Source organism: Chiloscyllium plagiosum, unplaced genomic scaffold (genome assembly GCF_037043375.1).
Source record: "Chiloscyllium plagiosum isolate Xiang-an unplaced genomic scaffold, Cpla_swu_hap1 HiC_scaffold_18, whole genome shotgun sequence".
Classification (NCBI taxonomy): domain Eukaryota; kingdom Metazoa; phylum Chordata; class Chondrichthyes; order Orectolobiformes; family Hemiscylliidae; genus Chiloscyllium; species Chiloscyllium plagiosum.
In genome coordinates this window covers 52,496,273-52,523,231 of record NW_028270156.1, presented here as the reverse complement: position 1 = coordinate 52,523,231, position 26,959 = coordinate 52,496,273, and the positions used below count along the sequence as shown (strand labels likewise).

The 26,959-nt window shown below is 38.6% G+C and overlaps 1 protein-coding gene across 8 annotated transcripts in view; it reads left to right on the top strand.

Annotated features, from left to right (window-relative positions):
* The window catches only part of dagla (diacylglycerol lipase, alpha), a 329,798-nt gene extending 308,599 nt beyond the window's left edge, over positions 1-21,199 (top strand). For all 8 annotated transcript variants that reach the window (XM_087996619.1, XM_087996615.1, XM_087996617.1 and 5 more), the window contains one exon: positions 16,655-21,199. In XM_087996619.1, coding sequence (XP_087852745.1) covers positions 16,655-17,615 — 961 coding nt within the window. In that variant the 3' untranslated portion in view covers positions 17,616-21,199. The remainder of the gene's footprint in view (positions 1-16,654) is intronic.
* The last annotated feature ends 5,760 nt before the right edge of the window (positions 21,200-26,959 follow it).

Here is a 26,959-nt window from a genome sequence, read left to right as displayed (position 1 = left end):
TAAGAAAAACATACATGTGTAACCGATTCTGTTTGGACTTTTTAAAAAAATGGTAACTGTTGGAAATATTCAGCCAGTCAGGCAACATATATGTTGAGGAAAAAAAAACATTTCATGTTGGTGAACTGTCGTCAGAGCTGAAGTGATTCCATTTGACTCTGGCTGTCTGATCTACAAAGATTCTTTCTGAGTATGTTTATGAAAGAAGAAATAGCAGTAAGAGTAGGAAGTGAGTATGCAACAACAGAGGAGGCTCATATAATCACTACAGTGTGGAAGTAGCCCATCAAGTCCACACTGACCCTCCGAGGAGTAGTCAGCCCAGACCCACATTCCTACCCCGTCCCTGTAATTCTGCATTTCACACTGCCAATACACCTAACCTGCACATCTTTGGACTGCGGGAGGAAACCGGAGCACCCAGAGGAAATTCAAACGGACATGAGGAGAATATGCAACCTCCACACAGACAGTTGCCCAAGAGTGGAATCGAACCCAGGTCTCTGGCACTGTGAGGCGGCAGTGCTATCCACTGAGCCGCTGTGCTACCCCTTCAGATGACTGACAACGAAGGCCTGAGATGTCATTTCTAAAACTTCTAATGAAATCTGAAAATCAGAATGATCAAAGGCAATTCACAGAATATTTTTACAGTCTGAGGAGAATAAAAGTATGATGTCCAACTCTTCTTCTATGATTACATAGCATATTGTATCATTATATCTAAGGTTAAAATAGTTGCTTATCAACCTGCTCATAGATTGAGCACACACATCTGTAGCAGGTGGGACTTGATTCTGGGTTGTCTGGCTTAGAAGTAAGGATCCTACCACAATGCCATATGATCCTCCTTAATATCTAAGGTAAGGATAATTTGTTCATTATGGACCAGCTAAGAATAATAAAGAACTGAAATGAGGTAGGTGTGATACTACCCATAAATAACGGACAAGTTTGCATTTGTGTTAATTTCTTTGAATTGAATGAGAATTTGACACAAAATCAGCCTTCATTGGTTCATCATGATCATTTTTCAGATGCAAAAATCTACTCAAAATTAGGACCTCAACTCTGCAGCTCTGAAGTTGGATGGTCCTGTGAGTTAAATATTATTTCTTTCCACAGTATAATTGTGTGACACTGTTCCCTACTGGATCCAATGTTGGCTGTTGTATCTCATTTCTCTTACCATGCCTGCATGGGAATATCTGGATTCTATTCTTTGGCCCCTCCTCTTCATTGACCTGTTCCCCTGGTGATCTTATTGAGAAGATTGGACTTTACACGTATGTGACACACAGCTTTTTATCTCGCTTCTTCCAACTGCTATAATTATTTTCAATTGATGTCAGAAATTTATTCTTAATGTCACTTAAACCAAAACCATCACTTGGCTCCTGCAAGTAATTTGTATTATGACCATAAGTTTACCTGTTATCCTTGTTGTCATTTCAGCCTTGACCCAAAGGTGTACTGGCTTTAAAGCCAATGTCATATGTTGGTGTGTTGTTAACTCTAAACTCAGCTTCCTGATGGTTTTTGATGTGTCATAAAACTATTTTGTTTTATCTGGTGCAATATGGTCATTGTCATTGCTGAAAACCAATTTCAAGCTTTTACTGTTCTGTTGCTGGATTTCTTGGATGACCATCTTGCCTTTTGTCTCTATTCATGAGCAACAAATCATCTAGTAAACTGCAGTTTCAGCTGAACAAAGGCTTATTTTTGCTGTCTACACCAAGTCCCATTGGCTTTCTAACCCTTAATGATGTGACTCTGATTCTTCCCTGCATGATTCCTGCAGATCTATGTCTTTGCACATTGACAAATTCTTGCAAAATAGACCTTCAATACTGTTGTAGTCACTATTCCAGCAACCTTGCACCTGGATTTGGGTTCTTCCCCTCAGCATCTGTCTGAGACTCCTGTCCTATCACCGCTATCCTCATGCCCTTTTTTCTCCCCCAAACTCATAATACATCATTATCCAAACACACTTTTTTTATTTACAGTAACAATATAGAAATGTCATCAATGCAAGAATCAATTACATTTGTAGCACCCATTTGTGTGATACAATTTCAGATTGACAGGATTTTCATATACAGCAGGACATTTCCAAGAGCAAAATGTTGCAAATACTTATTGTCTTAGTGGTGTTCTTTAACGACAAAGATAATATTTTGATTTTCATCCAGGTTGGAATCTTTGCCGAAATAGGACAGCACTCAAGATCAAATCCATTTACAATCAAGCAAAGGAACAAGCTGAGCAGAAATAATCATCAGTGGCTCAATCATAAACTACAATAGCTTCAATTGGTCCTGATAAGTCAGAGAAAACAGGCTATTGTAAAATATCTGAACGTATTTCAAAACTACTATTCAGAATGTACTTGTATAAAATAAAGGACAGGAAAGTATAAACAAAAGCCATTTATTTTTCTGCACAAAAGGATGGGATAATGTTAGGTCTCATTTTAATACATGTCTGACCTCCTGTTGAGAGGCAGTAGCAAGTGTGTAGCATGGAAAATGTCTTTAAAGCATATAGGGTTTTTATAATGAGAAGTTCTTGAGTGTTTTTTATTAAAAATTTAATGTAACTTGTCTTGTTCAACCATTGTTCAGTTGAAGCTAATCTAGCAGAGGAGTAGATGTGTTGTGCCTAATATTAATTTATTTTCTTAAAAAGTCCTATTTATTTTTTCTAAGGTGACAGGTGCATGTGAGATACAGTTTACAATCCATTCCTCAGCTTCTCCACAGTACTTTCCAAGTTGTTATTCCTCTAGCCTCAAATGCTAATGCTTTGATGATTCAAATTATACACTCTGTCTTTTCATCTTTAGCAAATACTTTTCAAAGTAAATTTTGTTTTCTGCAGAAAATATTGATTTCTACTGACTGCATTCTTTGATGATTAAACCTTTAGACTTCTGCAGAAAGCAATATAAAAATATTTTTCTTAGTGGGAATAGCAACACATGACATGTAGATTGGAGGGAATTCACCAGCTGAAGGCAAAGCAAATGAAGGAGTTTACTTAGTGGAATTTAGAGAAAAAAAATTCAGTGGCTGAGTTCGTAAAGCCAATATTTTCTGATTAAGGAGGTCAGAATAAAAGTTATATTTGTTCCGGGTGTCAAGGGTTTGGAGGGATATGGGCCGGTTGCCGGCAGGTGGGACTAGATTGGGTTGGGATATCTGGTTGGCATGGACGGGTTGGACTGAAGGGTCTGTTCCATGCTATACATCTCTATGACTCTAAGAAGATACTCAAAGCTTTAAGATTAGGAACATGTTTCTGCGTTAATCATTGATCAGTGCCTGGACTATTGTTGTAAATGTTTGGTGAGTCAAAGGCTCAACTGTGATGTTTTTATAGTCAAATACTTTATTGACATGTACTGTTTCGGCACACTGCATGGATTAATAGAAGGTAGAAAAAGGTGACTACAGCTAATGGAACTATATACATTGCATTGCTCCACACTTATTATCAGATCTCTGCTAATTCTCAATTTAATTAAACAAAACCACTTGTCCCAATGGCCTAGTGGGTAAAGATACCACCAGACGTAACATGAAATGTAGATAGCTGAAGATCTAAGTTTCAAATTCTTGTTGACGATATCAGCCAATTTTGCAAATGGAGTGCACAACATTTAGACTCAGCACTCCCAAGGCTGGCAGATTAAAATTATTAATCACGTTCGGATTCCTTATTTGTTAGCTGGTGGTCTCTTGTTTGGAGCATGTGTGTGTTGGCATGTGATAGAATATCCTGCCACTTTACAGTCAAGTAGTCTGTCAAAACTATTATAAGGTGACGTAAAGAATTATCTTTTACGCAACTGAATGCCGCACACACCTGTTGAATAGCAATTTTTGGTTACCTTCAGTTCATAGGAAAGAAGGAGGAAAATAATCAGTGCCAGAAATGCTTCTTTCTCTGAGCATGTAAGACATCTATTATTTCTATTTATTATTTAGAAGTTTTCTTTCCAGTTCAGTACTATCTCCTTTTGATGTTTTGTTGGAATCTATCATGCATATTTTCTTGAAATTATTTCTTTTTTCCAGATTTTCTTTTTTGTATGTTCAGATTGGTAGATTTCTTTGAATGTTGCCCCTTAAATTTTCACTAATTATTTTCATCATTGATCAAATCTAAATCTCCTACAATTCAATATTATTTATTTTGCTTTATGTAAGCTTCTAATATTACCATAGGATCAGCTCCAAATCTGATCTGCCATGCAATCATATGTTTGATTTTAAGCTGTCCCACTGGTGAGTTGAAATCATGGATCTTTATAAAAATTAAGGACTTAACCTTCCCAAAACCTGCCCTACTTTGATCAGTGTGACACGTTATAGACTTGGTGGAAGCCTTGAAAACTTTGAAGTCCTTGGACTTGACAAGGCCCATAGATGGCTATGGGCGGCACGGTGGCACTGTGGTTAGCACTGCTGCCTCACAGCGCCAGAGATCCGGGTTCAATTCCCGTCTCAGGCGACTCTCTGTGTGGAGTTTGCACATTCTCCCTGTGGGTTTCCTCCGGGTGCTCTGGTTTCCTCCCACAATCCAAAAATGTGCAGGTTAGGTGAATTGGCCATGCTAAATTGGCCGTAGTCTTAGGTGAAGGGGTAAATATAGGGTAATGGGTCTGGGTGGGTTGCGCTTCAGCAGGTGGGTGTGGACTTGTTGGGGCGAAGGGCCTGTTTCTACACTGTAAGGAATTTAAGATCTAAAGATGGCTATTTAAGAGTGTCATCCCATGCCGACTGCTATCCCATCCCTAGTAGGGGTGGATTGCTCCAAGTAAACAGCTGACTGCTTAAAGTTGACAACCTGGTTGCTGTAGCTGCATTGGCTGATGTCAGGGAAAGGGGAAGGTGGGCTACTCTTTGTGCCTTCACTGTTCCTAATGGAGACCTCCCATTCAAATTTGCCCCTTTCTCCTTTCCACCCATCCACAATCATTTCCCCAATCTCAAACCCTGTTTACAGGATTGCTTAAGTATGCCTCTTGCTGACCAGGATTTGCAGCTCTTCAATCTTTGTTCTCCAAGTGCTCTTAACTTCCTTGCTGAAGGCACAGAGAGATTGTTTCACAAATTTTAAAATCTCTGAACTATTGGTTAAAAACAACAACTTATAACAACTAGTGAGGAGTTTCAGGTATTTTCTGCAGTAGAGTGGCATTCTGACTCCCCTATTGGAGATCAGAAGTTTTCTGACAGTATTGTTCACACCCAGAAATTGTTCAGCTACCCAGGAATGAAGCAAGTAATTATTGACAAGTAGATGACCTTTGCCGTGACAGTTGGTCACAACTCACATAACCATTCAGCTACTTGATGTGAGCGACAATTCACTTTGTGCACAATCCCTGGTTCCAATCCATCTGCAACTAGCCTTCCCCATTAGTTGGACAAAGCAGCTGTGAGAGCACCATTTAGAATGAGTCATACTATCTTGCTTTCAAAAGCGATCCCTTCCACAATCTTTGGTTTTTAAAAAAGTTCTCCTCTCATTTCAGCCCACAATCAAAAATACATTTTTAAATTGGTCTTTATACTAGTTTGTATAATGTCTCCTCATAATAACTCTTGGATTCCAGATATCATTGTATTAAATTTATCCTTAATTCTTTCTGTGGCTATGGTGTCAAAATCTGAAATAGTTATCCAGGTGTGATCTATAACTGGGTCTTTGTACAGCAGTAGCATAACTTTTTCCCTACACCACCGCCATCCCCCGCCCCAAACCAAACACCCTTGCCCAACCAGACACCCCTGTTTTACTACCAACCAACCCTTGTATTTCATCCTTCAAAATTTAAAAGCACTCCATTTAACCTTTTGAATTGTATTTTTGTACCTGCTCATGACATCTTAATGATCTACCTATATGGACCCCTGATTTTCTCTCTCTCTCTCTCTCTCTCTTAATCTTTCCAACTCCTCCCCATTTAGAAGATAACATCTTTTTACATCTAAAATTGATTCTTACATTTGCCTATATTGAAATCCATTTGTCACAGTAATATTAATCTCTTAATATCCACACTGTTTACAGTGTCTCCTTTATTGTGCCATTGACTAACTTGACTTAATAATTCACTCTTTCTTCCACTGTCTAATGTTTTACTCTGATGTGAAGGTTCCCACTGTTGGACTTGAGAGTTGGGGGGGAAGGTGGGGAGTCAGAATTCACATGACACCAGATTATAGTCCAACAGATTTATTTAAAATCACAAGCTTTCGGAGCATAGCCCCTTTGTCAGGTGAAGTGAGTAAATTTTACTAAATAGAATCAATGGTTGGGACTCCAACACAGATCCCTGTGGGATGCCACTTGTCACAAACATTATCTCTGCTCTGTTTTATGCGACTTGCCCAACCTCTTGGCCAGATCAATAATTTGCACTCGAGGCCATAGATTCCACTTGTTTCAGTGGATCCTAGTTTCTGAACCGAGCAAATCTGTTGCAATTTCCGTATTGAATCCTATGTATTTATTTTGTTTTTACTGCCTTCAATCTGTACATTCTCTCTAACCTGTTAGGAGGAATGGATTGCGACTTTGATATATCTGTGTTTAGCTGTGATGTCTAATTTGTTTTTTCATTTGTCTTTCATAAACCAAATAATTAAAATCACAATCACAGTTTGGCCTTTAACATGAATAAAGTACAGAATTGTTAAAGAACTGTTTACTTCTAATGCACCTCAGATACTGAAGAGGGCACTTCATTCTGAATGCAACATCTACAGCAATACAATTAAATGCCATCCTAATGAAATAGTCATCTTAACTTAATATTCTGTATGATAGACAATAACTTAGGTTATGTTTAACATTCAGTTTTAACTTAGAGGTTGAGATACAAAACATTGCTGGCTTGCTTGCACTTTAGATCAAGAAATTGGATAATGCACATTTCAAGACATACAAGCACGAGTATGTTGTTACATGTATCAGTCGCAATAAACTGTCCATTATCTAATCTTGTTTAATTGCTATGTCATCTGTTTTAAAAAAAAGCTCAGAATTTGTAACCATGAAGTTAATTTTCTTTCACACACTTTCATTCCCAACAATATTGTTACTACTGCTGATCGTACTTGACGAAGTTAATACATAAATTATTAACAGCAATATGGTGAAAATAAATCTTTTTTTATGTCAGTGGTGTCTGTTTATCATTCTTGTTAATATAAAATCTCTGTTGTCTCAATGTCATCAAAGTGATGTATTCAACACCTGTACACTTTGCACAAACATGTTTGTTCTGGAACTGTCAGCTGATCTAGTGCATCTGGCCAATGTATTCTCCAGATATGAGAACTGACCCCTTTGCTGCTGACTTCCTTGAAATTAGGTACTCTCCTGTTCCAAACAAACTACTTCCTGCTGACAAGAAGTTGCATGATTTCTTTTGTTCACAGGATATGAGCATTGTGGGAAATACCTGCATTTATTGTCCATTCCTAACTGCTTTTGAGAAGATAGTTGTGAGTTGCCTGCTTTGAGCAATTGCTGTATTTGTGGTGAAATTGCTTCAACAGTGCTATTTCAAAGAGAGTTTCAGGAATTTGACCCAGTAACAAAGAAGGAATTATGATAAACATTTCTAAATCAAAGCAGTGCATAAAATGGATGAAGAATTTCCATCCATCTGCCATCTTTATTCTTTGATATAGTAGTGGTGGTGAGTTGGTGTTGAGTCTTTTTGTTGGCAGAAAATGAAATTTTTGTGTAAATAAACATTTTTTGATTGCCAAGATGTGGTGAGTGATATCCTGCAGAATACTCAACTTTTAACAATTACATCAATGACTCAGTTGAGGGGAGTGAAGATATGGCCACTAAATTTGCAGATGACACAAAGTTTTGAAAATATATTGTGCAGATGACATGAGTTGCAGATTGACAAAGATAGATTGAGCAAAGATCTGGCATTTGATGGGGGAAACTGTGAAGTAGTTTAGTTTGGCAGGAAGAACAACAAAGCAGAGTGTTATTCAAGTGGAGAATGACGCAGAATTCCAAGATGCAAAGGGATCTAGGCATTCTATTGCATAGGTCACAAAAATACTGAAGTACAGAAAATAATAATGAAGCCTTTTTTTTCGGTGAGAAGAATTAGCATAAATATAGGAATGTTTTGCTTCACTTATTCAGGGCATTGGTGAGATCACCTCTCAAATACTGTGTAATAATGATCAAGCTTGGCTATGTTATATGTATCCCATCTTCTAAAGTTAACACTTTTAATTTCTAAAACTAGAAGTTATACTCTAAAGCACATGAACCATGATGTACGTATTCACAACAGCAGTCAGCAAAACTTTGGATGATAAAATGTAGTTAGTTGTAAGTCAAGTCCTTGAATTCAGGGGAATTTGAGTCATGAGGTTTTCTTTAGCATAGGTATGTCTCCATATAGACGTCAAAATTCCTTGTTAATTTCAATGAGTTGGATTATACAGCACCTTCTATGCAATAACATATCTCAAAGTACTTCACTGGAGTGTTATGCATAATTTGACATTAGGCTGCATTAAGCAATATTAGGGAAGATAACCAAAAGGTTGATCAAAGAAGGAGGGAAGTTAGGAGGAGAGATTTAGGTGGGGAATTCTGGGTCTTGGATACCTGCATAACGAAAAAAAGTTAGATCACTCGTGATCCTCAAGCTCATTCAGAGAGCTATTGGCAAGACATGAAAAATAGGTTACCAATCTGAATGTTAATGAATTTGAAGACCTAATCTAATGAGGCAATCCATTGCCATCTACCATGAAGGAATTCAATTCCAATTTTATTTTCTTTTCTTTTTAAAGAACAGCAAATGTTATAAAGCATATCTTTATTTTTGTTTGTACAGTTAATCATTTAATAAAATCAAAGCATGACAAGACATCTTAGATATGTGCATGTACAGAACTATGTGGGAACTTCTGGACTCTGGGTAATCACATGCAGGACTGTCAACTGGAGCAGCTTGAACTCCAGGTATTAGATTAGATTACTTAGATTAGATTACTGACAGTGTGGAAACAGGCCCTTCGGCCCAACAAGTCCACACCGCCCCGCTGAAGCGCAACCCACCCATACCCCTACATCTACCCCTCTACCCCTTAACTAACACTACGGGCAATTTAGCATGGCCAATTCACCTGACCTGCACATCTTTGGACTGTGGGAGGAAACCGGAGCATCCGGAGGAATCCCATGCAGACACTGGGAGAATGTGCAAACTCCACACCCAGGTCTCTGGCGCTGTGAGGCAGCAGTGCTAACCACTGTGCCTCCGTGCCGCCCCCAGAGCTTGCATGGTAGCTGGTCTCACTGTGATGCACTTGTGAAGTTGAGAGCTACTTGAATAAGTATAATTCAAGATTTTACCAGCAGACAGGGAATGCATGACCACCAAGCAGTAAATAGAGGCAAACAGAGCAAGTGTGTTTCTCCCAGACCAAATTCACCAGCAATAGAATAAGCTCAGTTATACACTAGGGAAGGAGGACGTTTGCAAACGCAATAGAGATGGAGGATTAAGTAGCTAGAGAAACAAATAGGCTGTAAATGTGAACCCAGGATGGTCTATTGCTGCTTTGATAAGAGGGCCAAAGATGACATTGGCTGCAGAGCAACCTCCAGAGGGAAGTATGAAGAGCATGTAGTCATTGTCCATATCAGTACCAATGACAGAAGCTCAAGATCCTGCATGCAAACTTTAGGAAGTGAGGAAAGAAGCTGATTTCTCATAATGGTGTGTGTGAGTGACAACAGAAAGAGGAAAATAAAACAGGTAGAGCTGAAAAGATAGTGGAGCAGGGAAGGCTTTATGTTCATAGATGTAATGACACCTAAGCTCTTATCCCTTGCATATTTCTAGTATATAGACAATACATTTGCTATATTTAAATCTACAGCTGCATGTAAGAATTTCTTTACATATCTGAATGTGCTGCATTCTCTGCCCAAATATCTTCGCTTTTTTCCACGTCCTGGTGAGGAATTAGCCACAGTGTTCTTTATTACTGTCTAACACAAACCTACCTTCATTGGTTGGTAGTCAAATTATTGTTCCTATAGTTTGGCCTTATTGGTAATCTCATAACTGGGGCCTGAACCATTTGTTCACCCTATAAACATGATGCTAAAGCTGGGTACATCAAAACCACCTTGTGGGATCATAGCTACCTTGATATATTATTTATTGCTGTATACTGACCAGATTCATGAAAAGCCCAAGGTGGTCATTCCTGGTCCTTAAAAATACCTAGTTTTCCTTTGATTAACCGGCAGGGTATCTCAAAAGTTTGAGCAACAAAAGAAGCTAGCTGGTGGCTAATGTTACTATTCAGTTACAAAATGAATGTTGCTGCCATCAAGCCAAAAATGCATTCTGTCTGTCACACAAGGAGGATTGTAGTATATGAATTTTAATGCTGGTGTTACACCATCCCAAAGGCTAGTTGATCATGTCAAACGGCATATTGTTTTTGGTTGTTTGAGAGCAGTGTAGTGACTTTCGTGTGCTGCAACCTCTGTGTTAATACAGCATCCAGTTCTTTGCAGACAAAGATCACATACACTGCTGCTCCTATTCTCACTCAACAAAATAAGTGACAGCCATTCATTGGTCAGAGCATTCCCCCGAGAAATTAAAGAAAACCTGCCTATTTCAAATTTTAAAACAAAGTCTGGCAGTTAATTGTCAATTATATCAGTTGATGTGTTCACTGGTTCAATGCTTCTACCAATCAGAGTCCATTTTCCAATCAGAGTCCATTTTCCAACCAATCAGTACTCTTCTCTCGTGCATTATAAATATTGGTTTTGTCTTACATTTCCATATTTGAGAATTGTCCCCATGAGTCCAAGATGAAAACCTTCAATAAAATGTTTTTTTTTTCCAGCCATACAAGAGTAGCAAATAAAAAGTACAGCTGTATATCAAAGTAAGAGGAAATGCATTAAGATTAGTTAAATGCAAATAAGCAAATAACAAATTGGTGAAGCACCAATAATAGAAACTGGCTCAAAAAAGGCAGAAATGAATATGAAATATTTCTGGATACAACGTATTCAGGAAAGAAATGATGGGTCCAAATATGATTAAGGAGAATGTTATTTTGCTGGAGAGAGACTGGGCAGAATCTTTTTGGTTACAGCCAAGCAGCAATAGAGGTATTATTACACACTGAATATATTATATAGAATATCAGCTTATGAAAAAATAGAGGAACAAATATGCAAAGAAATTATAGAAGAGTTCTACTCATCTTTTACGATAATTATAGTATAAGGGAAAAAGAGGGGCAGAGTTTCTGAAGAATTTTCAGGAGAATTTTCTGAAATCCTTCAACTGCACAGGTAATTAGTAAGACCACACCTGGAGTATTCCATTCAAGTTTTGTTCCTTTCTTGAGTGATATGGTTGCAATGGAGGTAGATCAGAGGAGGTTCACAAAATTGGTTTCAAAGGTGAGGGGTTTGTCTAATGAAGAGTTTGGACAATTTAGGCGTACACACTCTGGAGTTTAGAGGAATAAGAAGAGATCTAATAGAGGTAAATAAGAAACTAAAGGGGATTGACAAAATAGACAGAAAGGATGTTTCCTCTTAGTGTAATCTAGAATGAGAGCTCATAATATGATGATAAAGAGTAGCAGATTTAAAATAGATGAGAAATTATTTCTGTCAAAGGGTTGTGAATCTTGGTTGATGCTGTGACACTGATTAATTTAAGAAAGAAAAAAAGTTTTAATTAGTCATGGGTTAAAGTGTTATGGAGGACAGACACAGAATCAGCAATGATTGCTTTAAACTGCAGAGCAGGTTTGAGCAACTGAATTGTCTCTTGCTCCGAATTCTTATGTTTTTCTGATCTTGTACATAGGAAATAGAATGTAAAAGAAAGGTTGACACTGCTTTGGGGCCAGAAAGGGAGTTTAAGCATGGTGACAGAGGACATTGCTAAGGTATAAATGAGTTTTTTGCATCTGTCTTACAAGGAATAAGATGCTGCCAAAGTCATAGCAAAAGAGCAATGTTTCCAAGGATGCTTAGCAAATAATGATGGAATTTGCAAATACATTCATCATTTTTTCCAATCTTCTTATCTTTTTTAGATAGTGATGTCACCAGAAGAGTAGAGAATTGCATCTGTTACATTCTTATTCAATACAGAATGTAAGGATAAGTCAGTAACCACAGGCCAATTGATGTAACGTCAGTAGTGGGAAAACCTTTAGAAATGATAATCTGGGACAAAATTAACAGTCATTTGGACAAATATGGATTAATAAGGAAAGGCCAGGAGACATTTGTTAAAGGTAAATTGTGTTTAACTGAGTTGAGTTTTTTGATGAGATAACAGAAAGTTGATGAAATTAATTCAGTTTATATGACACACGTGTAGCTGGATTTCAGAAGATGTAAAGTGTCTTCCTCAATACCGGGGTAAGTAGAATTAAGGTGATTAGTAAAAGGAATAGAGGACTCATGACAATAATTTTTTTTTATCACCCAGAGACTGGGTACTTTGGAATTGACTGCGCAGTTTGATGGTTGAAGTGGAAGCCCTCAACTCATCTAAAAGGAAGCTGGATCTGCCCCTGAAACTCTGCATTGGAGTAGGTGCCTAGATTTTCATCAACAAGGATATGATGGGTTCCATGGCCTTTTTCTGTGCTGTACCTTTTCTGTTTTTCTCTGCCTCTAACCAAATGTAGAGTGAATTGACTCCCCTCTTTTTAAATTGGCTGCAATGAAGATTTTTAATTATTTTCATCACTACTTATTAAGCAATCTCTCAAACAATCAAATACTGAAACAATGATTTAAACTTTATTGCATGTAGCAACCAAAATAAGACCTCTCAAGGAAGCAAGTTAAGCCTCACAACTCAACTTGGCTATAACCTGATCAATGGTAGAATTTAGCTACGATACCAACCACCAGTATCTGTCTCCAGAAGTGTCCGGAATTCAATCCTTGTGCATTGTTTTTCTTCGAAGCTTTGCTGAAGGAGAGGTGTTGGATTTTATACAGTTTCTTCAGCCTTCAGATCTATGTGATATTATTGATGAATCTTTTAGATTTTTTTCATCCAAAATCTTGATTATTCCTCTGGAATCCTTCAGTCTGCAGCTTGTTCCCTTGTTAGAAGTAACTCCTCTGATTCACATTACATTCAGTGTTAATTCAGTGTTAGCTATCTGTTTGAAGACACAGCTTTTCTCTATTTAAATCCTTAATTCTCCTGCAAGAAAATCAGTTGTCCTTGTGGCATAAAACAGTGAGTTACCATATAGATGTCAAAATAGTTTTGTTCACGTTGCTTCGACGACTCCTTCTCCCAGACGTGGATAATTGCTTTCAATCCTTGTATAAGTTTGTCTTCGTCCCTTAATAGTTAATTCCAGACAGAGTTATTGCCAATTCTTTCATGTGTAGCAGTTTAAATGTGTTGATTCTTCCAATCCATGAACAGTTCTTAAAGTACTGAAGTTGACAATATCGCACACTGTTCTCTGGTTCAAACCTAAGGAGCCAGTTGCAATGTTTTCTTCAGGGAAAGAAAGATACTTCATTCGAGTCATAGAGTCAAAGAGATGTACAGTGCGGAAACAGAACCTTTGGTCCAATTCATCCATGCTGACCAGATATCCCAACCTAATTTAGTCCCACTTGTCAGCACCCGGCCCATATCCTTCCAAACTCTTCCTATTCATATACCCATCCAGATGCCTTTTAAATGCTGCAAATGTGCTGGCCTCCACCACTTCCTCTGGCAGCTCATTCCATACACCCTTTGTGTGAAAAAGTTGCCCCTTCGGTACCTTTTATATCTTTCCCCTCTCACCCTAAACCTATACCCTCTAGTTCTGCATGCCCCAGGGAAACGACTTTATCTATTTATCCTATCCATGCCCCTCATGATTTTATAAACCTCTATAAGGTCACCCTTAGCCTCCAAAGCTCCAGGGAAAACAGCCCTAGTTTATTCAACTCTCCCTATACCTCAAATCCTCCAACCCCAGCAATATCATTGTAAATCTTTTCTGAACCCTTTCAAGTTTCACAACATCCTTCCGATAGAAAGGAGACCAGAATTGCATGCAATATTCCAACAGTGGCCTAACCAATGTACTGTGAAGCTGCAACATGACCTCCCAACCCCTATATTCAATCCTCTGACCAATAAAGGAAAGCATACCAGATGACTTCTTCATTATCCTACCTACATGCGACTCTACTTTCAAGGAGCTATGAACCGTGGCTTTTTAATTGGTAACTTGTAAAAATATATCTTGGTGTTCTTGGTAAATGGATGTTTCTCTGATTTTCAAGGGTATTGTCTTGTGAGAGGCTGAGAGACAGGCAAAGTGAAAAAAAACATCCTTGCAGTTTCACTGTTATTAATCCATCATTCTTTCTTCACTTTGCCTGAAAGATTTTATTTGCTCGCTTTGTGCATTCCTAGGTCTGGCTTCATTGTTGTGTTTCCAAGCTTGGTGATCTTCAAGTGATCTTCATCTGCGTATGGACAAAATGTTACGCATTGGTCGGTATTAAGACCCTGTTCTTAATTAATGACCTAGACACATGTTCAGGTTATACAAAATATTTCAGAAGGTGCATAACCACAAAGTATGAGAGAACTGTGAGGACGATAGAGTGGGATTTCAAGAGGATTTGGCCAGTCTGGTAGAATGGGCTGATGCATGCAGGTGAAGTTAATGTAAAAAAGTGTGAATGCATTTTGATAGAACAAAGAGGAGCAGTTTAAGATGAAAGGTTCAGTTCTAAAGTGGGAGCAGGAGCAGAGAGACCTTGGGGCATACGTATCTGACCAGCTTGAGAAAATGGGATCCTGGACCTTTTAAGTAGTTATCATGAACATCGATTAAACACCAGATCAGCCTGAACTGGTGTGTTGTGTCTAATTCTGAGTACTGTAATTTAGGAAGGATATATTGGCATCAAAGATTACAAGAATGATTTCTGAGATGAGGATCTTTAGATTGATTGTAGAAGCTGGAGCTGTTTTCCTTAGAGAAGAGGAGGTTGAGAGCAGAACTGGTAGAGGTATTCAAAATTATGAAGGGCCTGGAGACAATAAATAGCGAGAAACTGTTCATTTTGGCAGAAAGGTAGAGAATCATCATAAACTATTTTAAAGAAACTGGCTATAGAACTAAAAGTTATATGAGGAATAACATTTTGGTGTAGTGAGCAGTTAAGAACTGGAATGCACCTTCTTGAGAGAGACAGTTTCAATTTTAGCTATTTAAAACAAATTAAATGTTTATCAGAAAAAAGAAAAGTTGCAAGTCTATAATGAAAATCTAGGAAGTGATGCACTTGGAGTTGCTCTAGCAGAGAACTGGAAAGTATTATGAACCACCAGGAAGATAGGGATTCCAAGAGGATGTAGACAGTCTGATTGAATGTGCAAGTACATTTAATGTCGGAAATATATTACGTTAACGTTCAAAACTATGGATACAGGCAGAATGACTTCCTTTGTGCTTATAGCGTATTCTATGATTTGAAGTAGCTGAAACTCTATTAACTTGCTAGCCCAGAAACAATTATCATTATCATTTTAGTTTTTCTACTAATATTCATTCATACATTCATGTCATGGCAACAAGTGTCCAAAGCAGATTGATTCTCTTGTGCGATGAAGCTCATATTGTTATTCATGTAAGGCATGTGTTTAATAGATTGCTCTAATTAAAATAGACAAGTGCTTGGAGAAAATATGGGATGTCAAAATTGTATTTTTGCCATTAAATTTGGGAAGTAAAATAATGCTCTTCAAAAATGTCTAAACCTGAAGAAAAGTATTACTGTTGAAACATTAACAGTTATTACAGTCAAGCTGTAAAGTACAAACTAATATTCAATCCTCTGAAGTTCTTACGTTCGTCATCACTGATGGGACTAAAAATGTGCATCATTATATTTAAGTATTTCTTATCTATCCCCACTCTGGTGCTGTCAGGGCAACGGTCCTCCCACTCCCACAACCCGCCATCTAGCCCCACCACCCACCATGCTCTGCTGTCCCCTCTCCAACACTCAGTCCCTTGCTCCAGCTTTGCTTCCACTGCTTGTGGATTTACCTTGTCTGCTTAGCCAGGCACTATTCTTTGGTTCTTTGCTTTTCAATTTGACTGTGATCTTATGCTTAAAGTCTTAATGATTTCCTGCTCAGTTACTTAAAGAAAAAAGTTCTTGTAATTGTGAATTACCAATCAGATTCTGGTGCACTGGTTGAAGGAGATATGTTTTTTTTTCTGCATTTTGAACTTTGTTTCCAGGACCTATCTGTGGTCGGGTTCAAGCTGTTGTCAGAAGCATAGAATTCAAATGCCTTAAAATAATGTTGTCACTTGGACAGTATTAATCTAAAAGCATTGTAAGCTTTCTGAAATTTTTGTTTGCCTCCTAAATGTAACTTCAATGTATCTTCAATGTACCTTACTGAGTTAAATATAATTCAACAGACGTTTAGTTAAACAATATTTGACGTAGTAAGCACTTGAATGCCAAATTAATTTTTACATGTTTTGATTCAGTATGTGTTGTATAACAATATTTATTGTCTTTTCAGGAGTAACTCAAAATCTGAACTGAGTTTTGAAGATCTTTATCAGACAAAACAGAAGCCGTGCCAAAAGGACTCTGTGGAGTTGCTTCTAATGAACACAAAGGAGAGGCTGGTGACTGAAATAGAGGAGCGCAGGGCTCCTCTTGCCACCATGGAAAGTCTGTCTGACAATGAGTCTATCTATAGTTTTGATTCCCGCCGCTCCTCTGGATTTCGCAGCATAAGAGGTTCTCCGAGCCTGCATGTGGTCATGGAGAAAGATGAATCACATTGTTTCTACATTGATCCAGCAATTCCAGAGGAGAATCCTTCCCTAAGCTCCCGGACTGAGTTACTGGCTGCAGACAGTTTATCTAAGCATTCTCAGGAGGTGCAAACACTTGAACCACTACATAACAGCTGTTATTCTCTGCCTAGTCCCCTGCAAGTGGATCTTGGTGAGCAGGAGAACAAACAGGCTGCAGAGATGGAAACGGATAGTTTTTCAGATAAGTTACCAATAGAAGAAGACAGTAAAGAATGGACAGAGAGTCTGCGAGATGTGCCAAGTCCACAAGTGCTTGAATTTGCTGAGTTTATAGACAGCCTTTTCAATCTGGATGGAAAAAGCAGCTCCTTCCAAGATATTTATCATTTGGTACTTGATGATAGTTTAGAAGAATATAATGAAATTCCCAAGTCAGTAAGTGAACATGAGATCCTGATGCGAGCACAGTTTGAACCCAACTTAGTGCCAAAACCACCCCGTTTGTTTGTCGGTTCAGCAGATGCTGGGACCTCATCTGGGATTTCTGTATCTCCATCCTTTCCATTCAGTTCATCGGGTGAACTGATGGACATTACTCCAACCTGCATTAGCAGCCCGGAATGCCTGACTATGGATACAAAGTTGAGAACTTCAACTCCAGCAGATCATCAACCCAATTCTAACAAATCTGCAGAAGTTATCATCTCAGCTCTTTAGAATCTCTGTAAAGTACGTAACAAAGCATATTAGCATGCTGACTTTGAAGTGACTTTTGCTTTAAAAAGCAGAACTGTGAAACTCAAAAGATGGGTGCAAACCACTTGAGCCCATAATGGCATAATAATAGAACAAGCCCACAATAAGACCTGATGGAAGAGGAAGTCATGATCCTCCTAGCAACAATTGCATTAAAGCCTGGATCAATACAGGAAATGCAATTAATGTTATTGAAATCAGGCAGACTTGTGTTAATCTCTTGATTTATATGTGGGTTTTGAACAAGATGACTAGCAATTGGTTAACGATTGATAAGAGGGGACAGTATTACATTCCCTAAAGAGTATTGTTATATTTTTGAGATTGTTGGGATTTTTATTTGTAATGTAGTTTCAAAGCATCCAGATTTGAATATAGGTTTCACCCATTGCATAGTTTGCAACATCAACTTGACCATTTATTGATATGTAGCATTAGTACAGATCTCATCAATAGTAGGCATCAAGGGATTACAGCAAAGGATCACTCAAAGACATTTCAACTCTATCTTCACCATCGTGTTTCCAGTTTTGTTGGTGATAAATAGAAAACTAAATGCCATAAGTCTGAAATATAAACAGAAATGAAAACTGGTCAGTCAAAATTTGAAAGAGAAAAGTCAAGTTCATTTTGCAGCTGACACAGTCTCGGAGATTGGCATTCTAGCAAATTAATGTGGCAGACCCCTCTGCACATTTCCCAAGATGGTCCTGCACTCCAGTAATTGTGGTGAAAGCATTTTCCTGAAGTAGTGGCAACCTGCCAGAAAGTGGAACAAGAGGCAGTTTACAAGTCTTTTGAGAACTCATTGATGTTTGAGATTTTGAAGATGAGACATGGGAAACACAGCATTGCCATGGAGATGAGGTAGATGCGCAGTGGGAAGCCAGTCAGAGAAACAAGAATCAGCCTTATACTAATTGGTGAACAGAATGGTAAGGTGCTCATGTGTTGGCACACAATGGTCACTACATTGAGCAGAGCTTGCTGAATATTTCAGGACGAAATGCTGAGGCAATTGTGGGGACGTCAATTAGGAATGCAGTCTGTGGAACTGATGGGAGGTCAGCCTAGGTCTGAGGCTCATTTACTGTGAGGTGGCAACGAGTGTTGATGAGGAGACATTGTGCCAGGAGCACATCGAGTTCTGTTGTGGAACGCAGAAATGATGCTGAATGGCAAGGAGAACGTAAAGATGCTGTCCTGGCCAGAGTTTGCAGGAATCAATTGCCTCAACATGGCAGGGAGCATTTCTGCTGGAAATGCTGCATGTATTGAAACATATATTCACTAATGTGTGCACACTCATGGCAAAAGAATTTATGCCCCATTGGTTAAGTGAGCACATCCTGCCCATAAGCAGTAGTGCTGATTTCATTGCCACTGGATCATTCATATGTGAAGCATTTCACAAGGTGCCATCTATTATGGCAAATGTTGGATGCCCTCTGAGAGGGCATTGGAATCCACTAATGTAGCAAAATTGATGAGGCCACTTTCATGTACAGAAGGCCATGGGCAGGATGTCTTCATTTTCGAGGTGTGGTTGATTGCACCCACATGCCAATCAAGATCTCCGCAATTCAGCGAGTGGCATTTGTAGAAAATATGCAATTTAACTCCTTGAATGTGCAACTTGTATGAAACCATTGCAATCATTTTCTGCAGGTGTGTGTAGGATTTCCTATCAGTTGCCAAGCTGTATTCCTCTTGAGTCAATAAGACCATAGGATACAGGAGCAGAAGTAGGCCATTCAGCTCACTGAGTCTGCTCCGCCATTCTCTGTGATCATTGCAGATCTGAATCCTCAATTCCATTTTCCTGCCTTTTCCCCTGAACCTTTGATTTCTTATGAATTAAAAGCCTACATATATCAGCCTTAAATTTCTTTATCGAGCCAGTCTCAATAGTCGTCTGTGGTAACGAATTCCACAAATTCCCTATTCTTGAGAAGTTCCTCCTTTTCTGCATCTTAAATGTGCAAACCCTTATTCTGAGATTATGCTGCCTGGCCCTAAACTCTCCTACAATGAGAAATAAGCTTTCCACTACTCCCTGGCCAAGAACCTTGGCAGCAGGTGCTCAGGCCACCAGAGAGACTACATGGATGGCTGCTGGAGACCAACAGTTATCATTAAATGAAGGTTCTTGACACCTATGTACAATCCAACAATGGAGGTACAGAGTTGCTACAACCTCTTGCATTTTAGCACAAGGGCTCCATAGAGCAGGCTATTGGACTCCTGATGATGTGGTTCTGGTGCCTAACTGATCAGGGGTGAACAGGGTGTGACCTTTCCTCCTATAAACTCCTTGCATGGTGATAATGAAAGCTGTTGACCTTGTGGATGAAGATGTAGAGGAGTGCCTCATGTCTTCAGCGGAGGAAGAAGATGTGATAGAACATAGTAATCCTGTTCTGCAAGACCTTCTGGACATGCGGCTGAGCTGTCAAACCAGTTACCAGAATGGTGGAAGAGCCCAGACAGACCTATACCAGATATGGTCTTTATGAGGAAGGCTCATTCTGGCTGGTATTCATATCTCTGACAATGAGCGGCCATAAACAAAATGCCTTCTGGGTAGAGTCATCTCCTATAAACCCCTAATAATGTCTGAAAGGCATGCTGCCACCAGCTGAAAACCCTCACCTTTGTGCCACACGTCTACTTCTTGCTCATGCATTAATGCCCTCAAATCAGGGGGTCATGAAATTCATGGTGTTGGCATAAACCATTTCATTAAATTGAGGGCCCATCAGTGAACAGAAGAATTAAGAAAAACACCACTTTAAGAGCCACTCCTATCGGGTGCTCTCTCTGTACTCTCAGCAGACTTAATGATGGAGGCAAGCTGATCGTTTTTCTCTGTATGAAGCTAAGCTGTCTGTGGCATCTGTGATCAGTGACTCAACACCGCTCCTGCTGACCTATCTGTAAAGGGTGCCTCCTTCAATATCATTCCTAGCTGCCCCAGATCTTTCAAGATGCATGTGTGCATCTGAGCAAATCAGCATCTTGACTGCATCAGGTTGCCTGGCCTAGCATTGGGGTGGCACAGTAGCTTGCATTGCTGCCTCACAGTGCCAGGGACCTAGGTTCAGTTCTAACATTGGGCAACAGTCTGTGGAGTTCACACATTCTATCTGGGTTTCCTCGAGGTGATCTGATTTCCTCCCACAGTCCAAAGATGCGCAGGTTAGATTGATTGGCCATGCTAAGTTGCCCTTAGTGTCCAGGGATGTGCAGGCTTAGCCATGGGAAATACGTGGTTACAAGGATAGAGTGATGTGGGTGGGATGTTCTTTGGAAGGTCAGTGTGGACTCGATGGGCCCAATGGCCTGGTCCCACTCCGTAGGGATTCTATGATGTTTGCACCATCAGTGCAAATGATCTATTAATGCTACAGAATGTGACAGTATAGCATATCTGTATTCACTTGGCATGTTGTCACATGTGGCTCTCTGTCAGTTGGTCAGTCTTCCAATGGAGAAAGTGAGGTCTGCAGATGCTGGAGATCAGAGCTGGAAATGTGTTGCTGGAAAAGTGCAGCAGGTCAGGCAGCATCCAGGGAACAGGAGAATCGACGTTTCGGGCATAAGCCCTGAAGAAGGGCTTATGCCCGAAACGTCGATTCTCCTGTTCCCTGGATGCTGCCTGACCTGCTGCGCTTTTCCAGCAACACATTTCCAGTCTTCCAATGGAGCAATTTGTATTCCATAATGGCTGTAACATTGCAAAATATGTCTCTTGGAATCCTCCATTCTCTGCCCAATGCTGTACACTGCATCAGGGCACACTTTCAGCTTTCTGCTCCAGAAAAGCACATGTTTTATGCGATTCTTGAGGCTCTGCATCTGCATCTAGCTAACCATAAGTGGGTCTGATCTCCATCCTTGAAGGGGGACTGCTCAGATCAGCCTCAGCCTCCATCACCATTTCCTTCTCACATTTGAAGTGCTGGTCCCCATTTGTCACCAATTCTAAACCATTATGCCCCACCAGTCAGGATGCTTCTGGACCAATACTGTGAACGTGTTGTCTCAGGTGCAGTTTTGTCCTCCGAAGATGCTGCAGAGTGCATAGTGATGTTCTGAGGTTGTTCTCCTCAGCTTTCTTCTATTAATAGCTGCTTCTGCAGAGATAGAACTGCCATGATAGCTGATACATTGAGCATGCAATCAAACCAACGAGAGTGGAGCCCTATCTTTATCACATTGAAATGGTATGATGCTTTCTCTGTTTACAGAAGACAATGCAAACATAGAGCAAATTACTTCTAATCATGACAGATAAATTACTTGCAAAAGGCACCAGAATAAATGTGATGAATAACTAAGGGAACTGAGCATAGAAACTGAATGCTGAAATGCAGACAGCCATCTCATTCTCACAGATCTAATCAGTCTTTTCCATGGCTGTCAGTATGTGCACCATTGGTCTCCTTTTCCACATACCATGTTCTTTTTTTTTTCCTTACAAAGTTAGAGCTAGATGCTTAAGACTGTGGTGCACATGAGATGTCCATTTCTATAATGTAGCTTTCTCCACCATTCTTGTGATATGTGTGTTGTACATAGCTCAGGAGTGAACTAGAGCAGGGATATTCTCCAGTGTTCCTGGTCATGAGGCATTCCCAGACTGTTCTGCTCGTGGGTATGCTAGTTATCAACTGCGGAATTGGAGGCCGCTCACCTGAATCTAACATTGCACTCAGATTGCCAGATCTCAAAATGATGTTGAGATACATCCCACGTTGCACACATTCTACTGGTCATGACATAAGTCAGCTCCATCTATGCCTGTTTGTCTGAATGGCTGTCAATCTTCAGAAACCAAATGCTTCTCCAGGCAATCACCATCTCTAACAGGACCTTCAGGGAAGTATTGACATATCATGGGTTCACCCTTCTATGGGTGCATAACATACTGACACATAGCTGTATTCCAATCTCTGCCAGTACCCTTAGGTGTGTCCAGTCTCCTCCATGCACCCCCCCACAGAACTTACCAGTGGCACAGTAGTTAGCTCCTCCCTTCAAAATAGCATTGAACGTTTGCAGAGATATGGAGCAGAGTCCCAGAAAGGACCAAAGTTGGAATACCATCCCAGGAATGAAAATCTAATCCAGTATTTCAGATGGGGTTCCTTGTAACAAGCAGCTTCATTATTTCAAATAAAGGGACTATATTCAAATCATTAAAGTCTTTTCTCATTCAAATACCGATGGACCTGACAAGTAGTTTCTAACATTTTCTGTTTTTATTTACATTTCTTTTTAAATGCACCATGTAGCCTCAGGTGTAAGAAGAAATTTTGCATAATACTTTTATTAGATGAAGGTATTCTGGAGAAGATCATGTTACATGTTTTAATGTTCGTTGCACTATGTAACTTTTTAAAGACTTCACAATTGATGTGCTTTCTTTGAGTAGTAACATTTATTGCCTGAAATTGAATATTCTTCTATTTGCTGGTCATATTGGAATATTCTACAGCTCTTTCTGTTTACAGCAGACAATGCAAACAGAGAGCAAATTACTTCTAATCATGACAGATAAATTACTTGCAAAAGGCACCAGAATAAATGTGATGAATAACTAAGGGAACTGAGCATAGAAACTGAATGCTGAAATGTCGAGACATTTTGCTCTCAAAGCTATTGTTGGTGACTTGAATTATGCCAATGGAATTTGACTGTTAAACTGCAGGAGTCCTGCCAATTCTGATACCATTTCATCTCTACTGGTGGTCTTTCCTAATTCTGAGCTAGTCTAAGTTTGTCACTGTTCTACGGAGCTTGCCAATTTAGTGATTAAGTGCTTGGTAATGTTGCTACTGTATGCACTGATGTGAACGCAGTTGCATTTGAAAAATGTATGTGTGCAGTATTGTAGAATGGGATTTTTGGTGTCTGCACATTTTACCTGTAATGGTGATGAATTTCAGGTGTGGTGGCAGGTGAGCAATGGACTATTCACCGATGAAAACCTTAAATTTTAGAAACAATATTATTCTCTTTGGCTCATCATGGCAGTAATTCAAAATTGTGTATTTAATGTAAGGTTACACAACAACAGCATTAGTGTAGCCACTACATTCCAAAATAAAACTTTTAAAAGACCTTTTTTGCTGAATGGTATTTCTAAAATCTGAGCAACTTGTGTGTTGCAGGACCCCATCATAAATGCTTTTCCATGCAGAAAATATAAAACAATTGGCTTAATTATAACTGAGACATGATCTCAACCATTTCATCTACATGACAATGCTTGGACTGACATTTCATTACAGCTGCACAGTTGAGTGTCAGCATAACTTGTTCCTCCCATTAACTCATGTTCTGTTGCTTCGATTAAGTTGTAAGAATGTGAACATCTCCTGAGTCAATGCCACTCAGCTGTTGCTTTTCCACAGACAATCCTACAGAAGAAAAATAAAACATTAAATGGCATTCAAATTAAAGGTAACCTTAATATTTTGAATATTTTGGAGACTTCAATAAAAACTGTAATAGCATTTCAACTGGGCAGGCCCAGTTTTCAATGGAGATGAATCAATTTCACAAAACATCCCCTAATTCAGGGATAGTCTGCTCCGAATTAACCATCTCACTCAGTGGCTACACAATGACTAGATGGCAAAATGGAAAACCATTAACATTTGTATAATGGTTTTCCTCAGGTTGATGTAAAATTATATTTCTGAGAGACAACAGAGGGAGCTTTACTCTGCATCTAATCTTACTATACCTGACCAGCATGTCTGAAATTAAAAGTTGTTTTTCTCAAAATAAATATCCCTTACACTGATGTGAGCAAAATTTGAGGCAAGGAATTAGCAGAGATATATGACAGGTGTGCCATATCTACTCATTTTTGCATATGTAACAGTTTAAAGCAAATATGGGCCTAATCAAAGAGACCCTATCTTTAACTGAACAGTTATTATCTGTATATATTTGTGATTAGAAAGCACTACATTAGGTAAATAGTAAATTTATCAATATCTTTCTAGATTATGGTTTACCAGAAATCCAATGTCAACCTTTCATTCTGGTTCACAAACCATGGATATATGAAGGAATAGCAGCCATCTTCTGCACTAATCTATTTGAATTTACTGTGATTGTATATAGAGCAACACTGCACAGTCTTAGCAACTTAATAAACTAGAACACAATGGAGTTGAAGTTATATGAAGTAGTATTGGGAACCTCTGGAATTTGCCATCTTATTATAAAGTAGGAAAAGTTTATTGAAGAACATATTGTGCATCTGCAAAACAATTTATTTGTTTAAGTTAATTTTTCTGAAAAATAGATGTGCAAAATCTTTATATAATAAGAAGCAAGCAACAGGTATGGATAATTTTGACCATAACCTGTTTGGTAAAGAACATTTTATGCCACTGCATGTAGCTTTTTTATGTTTAAGGATTATCAAGTACATGTTCATTATACTGCCCAGATATATTGATGATAGTAACAAATTACAAAATCATTTTTGTTACTGTGTGCAGTTTCTTTCATTAATGTAGCTTACAGAAATATCTAACTGTTTACCCTCAAAAATACGTTGTTAGATGTTGCTGTTGCTATTCTTTTACCTAAGTAAGCAGTTTTACAAAGGAAATATCTACCAGCAGTATGGTGCCCAGTTGCAGTACTTCCTACAACATGTTCCTGAGCCAGGCATGAGTGTGCACTCCAAGTGTAGAGAAGTTTAGGATTAGTTGAAAAGTGTGAAGTAGTTTTTCTTTAACTACAGTTGATCTAGACAGGCTAAGAAGAGATGTAACATCCCAATTAACCACCACCTCATGAACTTAACTTCAGAAAGAATGCTTTGACTCTGCACTTGTCAGTGCTGGTTATGGTCAACATTCAGTTCAGCAGTACTGTGCCACTGATGAGCATATCAAGTAGGACACCCATGTTTCTGCCAGTTTTTCCAGTCTCCCCCTTTGCAAATTCTTCCATCTGTTTGTAGCATTGTAGTATATTAACTGAGAAATAGGGCATTTCTTACAACTAAGGAAGATATATCCTAGCAACTCAGAGACTTAGGATTTTCTTACTGTGCATGAAACATTTTTACACCAAGAACACTCAGCCAAAGATGTGGTTGTAAAGTCAGCTTATTTTAATTGCTTTTTAATCCTGAAATTCTAGTGTTTGAAAATAAATTTAAGATATTGCTTTGTCATAGTGACCAATTTAGCATGAATATCTGCTTTAGAACTAGCAACAAAAGTTGTACTTATACACTTGACTTACCAGTATCAAATAACCAGTTGTTTTACAGTTAGGAAAGAATGATAATATAGCTTTTAAATGTTTTAAATAGGTTATTAAAAGTTCCCATTCATTGTACTATAGTTGTACTGCAATATATAGTCTCCTTCCGTGGTTTCAGACTCTTGCTAAAGTTTAACTTGTATAATTAAAAGTTTTTCATTTTACTTTTACTTAACCTATTCAGTGCCAAAACTGACAACTACTTATTGTGAGCATTTCTCTAATCTATTTAGATGCGCCGCCCTTAGATTATTTATAGTACATATAAGTCCATTTCTTAACTTTATTATTGTTTGGATTAGAGTAATATATAAAAATAAGTTTGAACTAGTATGCTTTATAATTTGTCATATCCTAGTTGCTTTTTAATGAAATGCACGGTTTATGAACTAGAAATAAAGATTGGAGCACTGCATTAACAAAAGTTGGGAGGGTATATGGAACTTCTGAGCTTAACACAGCAAAACGCTGCCGAGCTTAGCACGCATTTTTATCTGAGAACATTCTTTAAGTATTATTTATATTCTCCATCATGCAATATCTCAATCTTTTATTATGATAAAATATTCTATACTTTGAGTTGTATTTGCTTTTATGGAAATAGTCCTGATATTTAACTGCTGATATCAGAGCTTCACTGTTCCAACATTGTCACTTTTTCACGTGTAAGTTATCCCTCGATTAGAAATGTAAGGCCACATGCATCATATGAAGGTATACCATGTATCTTGTTTACAGTTCCAGTTCGAAGAAACTATGTTGATGATATATTTGCCTTGAACTAATGCCTGCATCCATTCATAACAGGCTACAAAATCCAATTGCACTGAGAAAATCATCCCTCAAGTTAACATTTTCCATAGGAATTCTGACCTTTTAGAAATATATGAAGGTTACAGCTTGCCTATGGTCTTTCAACCATTAAAATAGTGAAAAACTGAGAAGCTTGTGCCAAAATTTCCAATGCTCTTCCAGTGGCCAAGGCTATTTACTAGTCACACAGA